The sequence below is a fragment of the Nicotiana sylvestris genome, chromosome 4 (genome assembly GCF_000393655.2).
Source record: "Nicotiana sylvestris chromosome 4, ASM39365v2, whole genome shotgun sequence".
In the NCBI taxonomy this organism is placed as follows: domain Eukaryota; kingdom Viridiplantae; phylum Streptophyta; class Magnoliopsida; order Solanales; family Solanaceae; genus Nicotiana; species Nicotiana sylvestris.
This window is the reverse complement of record NC_091060.1, coordinates 78168747-78176853: the sequence shown is the minus strand read 5'-3', so window position 1 is coordinate 78176853 and position 8107 is coordinate 78168747. Positions and strand designations below refer to the sequence as shown.

The following is an 8107-nucleotide window of genomic DNA, read 5'->3' as shown; positions in this document are numbered from 1 at the left end:
TCAGAGCTTAAAATACATAGGTCTCACGAGTCATGAGCAGGTTTAGTAGAGTCTCGCGGATCGGTACGGAGACGTCTGTATTTATCCTCGAAAGGCTGCAGAACCTTTAGGAAAAACTTCATATTCTTGAAATTCTTGTCGTGCGAACTTGTTGATCCGAGTACTAAACTTCTTTTGTTCTAATCTCTCACAGATGGTGAGGACACGCACTACTGGACGGGGTAGACGACCCCCAGTACCACCAACTGTGGCCACCAGAGGCCGAGGATGCGGCCGTGGTTGTGGTAGGGGCAGAGCGGTTAGAGCAGCACCTACAGATCCACCAGCTACCCCAATTTAGGATCAGGTCCCAGTTATGGATGCTCCAGTAGCACCAGCTCAGGCACCAGCTGTGCCCATTGTGATTCCGGATCTTTAGGAGGCCTTGACTCAGATCTTATCAGCTTGCACTGGCCTAGCTTAGGCGGTTTCAGCCACTACAGCCGCAACTACCTCTCAAGACAGGGGAGGCAATTAGACTCCCGCCACTCGCACACCTGAGCAGGTCGTGCAAGGACTTCAGATGCCGGGGGCGCATCCAGCCCAACCGGTTACAAGTGCTCAGGACTATGTAGTTCCTATCATCCCGGAGGATGAGCAACATAGGTTGGAGAGATTTGGTAGACTTCAGACTCCAACCTTCAACGGTGCAGAGGGCGAGGATGCCCAGGTCTTTTTGGACAAGTGTCAGAGGATGCTTCGTACAACAGGTATTCTGGAGACCAGCGAGGTCGCTTTTACCACCTATCAGTTTTCAGGAGCTCCCCTTACTTGGCAGCATTTCTCCGTTCTCTTTCTGGAGAAGTATGTGTCGTAGTCTCGCAGAGAGGAGCTGCGTAGGTAGTTTGAGTGGTTGCGTCAGGGGGAGATGTCCATGTCACAGTATGAGTTGAAGTTCTCTGAATTGGCTTGTCATGCTATCTAGTTTGTCCCGACGGATAGGGAGAGGATTAGGAGGTTTGTTGATGGTATTACTTATCAGCTCCGTATTCTAATAGACCATGGAGAGGGTGACTGGTGCTACTTTCGAGGAGGTTGTTGATATAGCCCGTGAGATTGAGTTTGTTCGTCGCCAGGAGCGAGAGGAGAGGGAGTCCAGGAGGCCTTGAGAATCTGGTAGTTATAGTGGTACTCCTTCGAGAGGTCAGTTTCAGCACGACAGAGGTTGTCCATTCAGGGATACTCAGCCAGCTCACCCAGGTTATCTTGGGGCGTCATCGGGTCATGGTTCTCACAGTTCTCATCAGGGTCAGTCATCACTTAGTTCCCTTCCAGATCATATTTCATCCAGTGCTCCATCAGTCCAGGGCTCTTGTCACGCCCCAACCTCGGGAGGCACGACCAGCGCTTAATCGAGTGAACCCAACTGAGCAAGCCTTAACCGAACACTTCCTACCCAACTCAACATGATTACGGGATCCGATTCCATTTAGTTTAATTAGACAATAAAAGGGGTTGTACATTCAACATGGACATCTTACTTTATAATACAACCTTAAATCGTAGTTAGGCTTCCAAGATTCCATATAGTTATAGTTTAGAAGAAAGCAAGAGTACAAGGTTACAACATGGTTCATTGACCTATCCAATACCCATACATAACCCACACAACCGTCTACGGAGCCTCTAAAGATACAAAAGACAATGATAACAACGCCGGCAACAAGGCTCCGGCTATACCTCAAAATGAATATCTATCACAAAAGGTGTACAACATAACCCCTTGAAGGAGGAAAGGGCTCACCAAGATTCTTGAGAAGAGGATGCTCTACTACACACGATCGACACTATCTACTATGGAGCCACCTACATTCATTTAAAAATGTAGTGCCCCCGGCAAAAAGGATGTTAGTGCCATAGAATAGTAATAGTATGTATAACTAAACACCATCCTGTCAGAAAGAACAACCATTCACGAGTAAAGAGGAAATAGTAAATGAAACAAAGTTTCAAATAAGCACCATGCCAACAATATAAGGAGGTTCCCATAATTTTCACATAGTTTCCTGATATTTCAGATTGGAGCATCCCACACTATTGCATCATTATCCACATTACCACTGCTTCCGTGAGCGGAGTCCGATCACGGCCCGATCGGCTAAGCCGTCTCCCCGGGACGTTACCATTATTTCATTATTCACTTTCCAGTTTCAATCACCAATACATTACCACCATGTGTATATATAACATGGCACCCGATCACGGCCCGATTGGCTAAGCCGCCTCCCCGGGACGTTACTATTTTCCATTATTCATCTCACACCAATCTTTGGTTACGCATATATTAGTTTACCGGCACTTGGGGCCATAATTTCCACATTCCATAACTCACGTTTCACATTGTTCCCATTTTCAACATTTACCTTGCCACTTAAAGTCATACGCATATACAAAAAATAATTTAAGTCATAAGCATAGAGGGGAATTCGTCAAGTTTGGCATATTAGTCACAAAGTAACCTTGGCATGACAGTTAGGCATCTAGAACATAGGTCATGTTCTCCACTCATCTACCATTTACAAGAATAACACATTACACACATAAAGAAGTACTTACCACATACATCTTCACAACATCAACTCACTTAACATAACAAGCACTGCATCAATTACGTTTCGAACTTACAACACTTACACGGCACATGGAAGCTCAATTTCTAAGAGGAGGGCATTTTAGGCATACATACCTCCATAAAGCTTTCCTCTAATTCTTATAAAATTCTGGGACTCTTAGCACTTCAATCTATTGTATAAGAAGTACGTTTGAAACAAGAATTAGTGACGAGATTAAGATTCTAGCTCGTTTGAGCATATCATTAAACATCAAAGGTGCATTGTGATCTTAGGCCCCTTTTTGAAAGAAATTTCTTTAATATTATACCCCAATTGTTGTCTCTTTAGTTCTCATCCTCCCCATGCCCTATTATCTATTGTGCATGCAAAATTACTAGCCTTATACCTATGTACCCACTTGCTAATTACCTATTTTAACAGAAATTTTTAAATTATTGATGAGGGTACAGTCTTTACCTCTTAGGATGAAGACTTAGTAGCTTCAATTGACAATCTTCAAGGATTTGGGGCAAGGATTTAGAGAGAACTTGATGAAGATTACTCCTTCTCACTTTAGAACTCCCTCTCTCTTTCTCTCTTTATGTCGTAAAAAATAACAGAAAAATGGTCTATTGGGGTGTTTTTAATGGGATAGGGTCGGGTTTTAAAAATTAGAAAATAGGAGCCCCGAGTCAGATATGCGATCGCATTTGTGATCGCAAAGTTGACATTGGGCCCGCATAATGGACCGCAAAAATGCTCCCAAAACCTGAACACACTGTCCCGGTATGCGGCAGAAATGCGGTCTGCATACCCGTTCTACGGTCGCATAATGCACCGCAGAACTGCCCCTTACAAAATCCCAAGGGAATTATGCGACAACTATGCGGTCCACATAACGGTTATGCGATCACATACTTGACCTCAAATTTGTCCAACACACTGACTCACTTTGCGGCGACTATGCAGTCCGCATACCTGATATGCGACCGCATTCTCAATCGCAGAATTGCACTTTTCTAGAAAACATTATTTCTTGACTTTTTAGTGCATAGATTAGTCCAAAAATGTCCGAACGCATCTCTAACACATATTCCTAATTTGGCACTGCGAGCTTTCAGGTTTAGAGTAAAAATCTCTCACGGACTTCACATTCTCACCCACTTAGGATCATTAGTCCCAGAATGAGGATTAAGGTTCACTCACGTGCAATCTTTATGCAATCTCAGTTTCTCACAATCATGGAATACCTTGATAGCACCGTATCTAGCTAACTCCCTAAATTTCTAAAAATTTTGCCAGAGTTTCGTTTGTATCTAGGCATATCCACCTGTCAGAGAGCCCTAGAAAACATGTCCTAACAGCATATACATAATTCATAGACACAACATAACCTGTGTAATATTCATCATCGCCACATAGGCAATCGTATAACCAAGACAAAATAGAACAGTGTTACATAGATCGAATCAAGGATACAGATTTCATAGGGACCAAATGGTTGAAAGCTATTACATGGCTATACAAACAAATGTGGGTACTTCCTTCTCATTTCTTCCTCGGCTTCCCAAGTGGCTTCCTCAACCTGCTGGTTTCGCCATAACACCTTTACAGAGGAAATTTCCTTATTCCTCAATTTCCGGACCTGCCTATCAAGAATGGCAACTGGACTTCTTCATAGGACAACTCTTCATTGACCTTAATAGTTTCAACTGGTACGATAGTGGACGGATCTCCCACTACTTTCTTCAACATAGACACATGAAAGCTTGGGTGTACCACTGACATCTCGGGTGGCAACTCAAGCTTGTATTCCACCTGACCAATCCGCTGGATGATCCTGTACGGTCCGACATACCTTGGGCTCAATTTTCATTTGTTCCCGAACCACATGATACCCTTCATGGGGGAAACCTTCAAGAATACCTAATCATCTTATTTGAATTCTAAATCCCTGCGACGAATGTCCGAATAAGAGTTTTAGTGACTCTGAGCAGTTTTCAATCCTTCCTTAATAATTTTGGCCTTTTCCATGGCCTGGTGCACAAGGTCTGGCCCTATAAATTCAGCTTCTCCAACCTTAAACCACCCAATGGGAGACCTACATCTTCTACCATACAGTGCCTCCAATTGTGCCATTTGGATACTAGTGTGGAAGCTATTGTTATAAGCAAACTCTATGATTGGAAAATGGTCATCGCAACTACCTTTGAAATCAAGAGTACAAGCACGCAACATGTCCTCAAGCGTCTGAATAGTTCACTCTACTTGCCCGTCAGTTTGGGGGTGAAAAGCTATGCTAAGATTTACCTGCGTGCCCAAACCTTACTGAAATTTCTTCCAAAAGTTGGTCGTGAACTGAGCCCCTTGATCTGAAATGATTGAGACTAGAGTACCATGCAATCTGACTATTTCCTTGATATACAACTGAGCATATTGTTTTGCTGTGTCGGTGGATTTGACTGGCAAGAAGTGCGCTGATTTTGTGAGTCAATTAACAATTACCCAAATTGAGTCAAACTTGCACGGAGTGCATGGCAACCCTACCACAAAATCCATGTTAATCATCTCCCATTTCCACATTGAAATTTCTATGCTTTGAGCCAATCCGCCGGGCCTTTGATGTTTGGCCTTCACTTGCTGATAATTCGGACATTTTGCCACAAAGTCCACCACATCCTTCTTCATGTTGTTCCACCAATAAATTTTCTTGAGACCATGATACATTTTTGTAGAACCTGGGTGCATGGAATACATAGAAGTGTGAGCTTCTGCCATGATTCTTTCTCGAAGACCGTTGATATCTGGAACACATAGGCAGCCTTGGTACCGTAGGGTTCCATCATCCATGACAAGGGAGAATATCATGGTCTTGTGTTAATGAATCCCCTCTTTCAGTTGTGCTAACAATGGGTCATTGAATTGTTTTTCCTTCACCTTTGCCACAAGCGACGATTCAGCCCTATTTTTCACAATTACCCCTCCATCATTAGAGTCCGCAAGACGAACTCCCAAACTGGCTAATTGATGAACCTCCCAGGCCAACAGCCTCTGATCTGCCCTCAAACGAGCCAAACTCCCCATAGTTTTTCAGCTAAAAGCATCTGCCACAACATTAGCCTTTCCCGGGTGATAGAGAATATCAATGTCATAATCCTTGAGTAACTCTAGCCATCTTCTCTACCTCAGGTTCAATTCTTTCTGCTTGAAAATATATTGAAGGCTCGTGTGCTCCATGAATACATCCACATGGACCCCATATAGATAATGTCACCAAATCCTTAGCGCAAACACCACTGCCGCAAGCTCTAAGTCATGAGTTGGATAGTTCATTTCATGATTATTGAGTGCCTAAAAGCGTAGGCTATTACCTTGCCTTGATGCATTAACACGCACCCAAGCCCAATCCTGGAAGCATCGTAATACACCATAAATCCCCTTGTACCCTCCGACAGGGTTAGTACCAGTGTTGTAGTCAATCTTGATTTCAATTATTGGAAGCTCTTCTGACAAGTATCTGACCACTGGAACTTCTTAACTATTTTCTGGGTCAATTTAGTCAATGGAGAGGCAAGAGAATAAAACCCCTCCACAAATCTTCTATAGTACCCGGATAAACCCAAGAAACTGTGAATCTTTGTTGGAGTAGTAGGTCTAGGCCAATTTTTTACTGCCGCAATCTTTTGAGGATCAACCATAATTCCTTCCCTGGAGACGACATGACCTAAGAACGTGATGGATTCAAGACAAAATTCACATTTTGAAAACTTTGCATACAGTTGATGTTGCTGAAGAGTCTGCAGAACTACCCTAAGACGGTTAGCATGATCTTCTTGACTTCGGGAATATACGAGAATATCGTCAATGAATACTATCACAAAGGAGTCTATAAAAGGCTTGAAGACTCGATTCATAAGATCCATGAAAGCTGTCGGGGCATTTGTTAGCCCAAAAAACATTACCAAAAATTCAAAGTGCCCATACCAAGTCCTGAAAGCTATCTTTGGAATATCCTGCTCCCTTATCTTCAATTGATGATACTCGGACCGCAAGTCAATCTTTGAAAAACACACAACACCTTGCAATTGATCAAACAAGTCATCTATTCTAGGAAGGGGATATTTATTTTTGATTGTGACTTTGTTGAGTTGTCGGTAGTCAATACACATCCGTTGCGAACCATCTTTCTTCTTTACAAACAAGACCGGTGTGCCCCACGGTGACACACTCGGCCGGATGAAACTCTTTTCTAGCAAGTCCTTCAATTGTTCCTTTAGCACATTCAATTTCATCGGTGCCATTCTGTAAGGTGGAATTGATATAGGCTACGTGCCTGGAATCACATCGATCTCAAAGTCAATCTTCCTATCTGGTAGAACCCTAGGGAGCTTATCTAGAAAGATATCCAGAAATGTATTCACAACAGGTACGGACTCAAGGCTAGGTGCCTCGACATCGGTGTCCGTAACATGGACTAAATGGTAGATACACCCCTTCTTGATCATCTTTCCGGACTTAAGGTAAGAAATAAACCGACCTTTAGGCACTACATTATCTCCCTTCCATTCAACCAAAGGCTTATTAGGAAACTCAAGCCTCATAGTTCTGGTTCGACAATCAAGCTTGGCAAAACATGAATAGATCCAATCCATTCCCATTATTACATCGAAATCCACCATCCCTAGTTCAATAAAATTGGCCATGGTATTCCTACCACACACCGTGACAACACAACTTCTATAAACTCGAGTAGCCAAAATTGACTCACCAACCGGAGTAGATACCGAGAATGGTTCATGAAGTTGTTCTGGTTCTATCCCGAATTCCATAGCAACAAAAGGGGTAACATAGGACAGGGTGGAATCGGGGTTAATAAGTGCAAACACATCATGGGATTGAACATTCAGAACACCTATAAAAACATCTGGAGAAGCCTCTACAGTCTGGCGACCACTCATAGCATAGAACTGACTGGGCCCTCCTGAACTCTTTGCACCACCCCTAACTGCACCTCGCCCTACGGGTGTTGGGGTACCTCGAGCTGGAGAGGGGGCTGAAGATGTAGCAATTGCTAGACCGGATGAATGTGTTGTGCCCCTACCTGCTCCCTAGCAGGATTCATGTTAATGCCTCTGAATGTGGCCCCTCATCCCGCATCCATAGCATACGGGTAACTCCAAGTAGCAAACCCCTGAATGTATCTTCCCGTACTTGGGGAACGGGGACCTCCGTTGCTGCTAGGATGTCTCTCCTGACCGACCCCGCTGATAGGATCCTCTGTTGCCCTGACTGGGCCTGAAATGACTCCACTGCTGTTGCTGGCTAGTCCCTGATGGCGGCGCACTAGGTGAAGACTAAGCAACAGAATGGGACGGCCCTGATGTTCCTCCCTGAAAAGCTGACCTTCCCCCACCTAGTGACTCACCCATGTTGCCCGCAAGCTGGGTCTTTCTATTACCTTCTCTCTCCATTCTGTTCTTCAGTTTACGGTTCTCTGTGGCCTGAGCAAATGCCAC

At 43.9% G+C, this 8107-nt stretch overlaps 1 protein-coding gene across 1 annotated transcript; it reads right to left on the bottom strand.

Annotated features, from left to right (window-relative positions):
* Positions 1–6916: 6916 nt before the first annotated feature.
* LOC138889736 (uncharacterized) lies at positions 6917–7549 on the bottom strand. The gene has a single exon (XM_070173072.1). The coding sequence runs from the start codon at positions 7547–7549 to the stop codon at positions 6917–6919; it is 633 nt and encodes a 210-aa protein (XP_070029173.1).
* Positions 7550–8107: the final 558 nt, after the last annotated feature.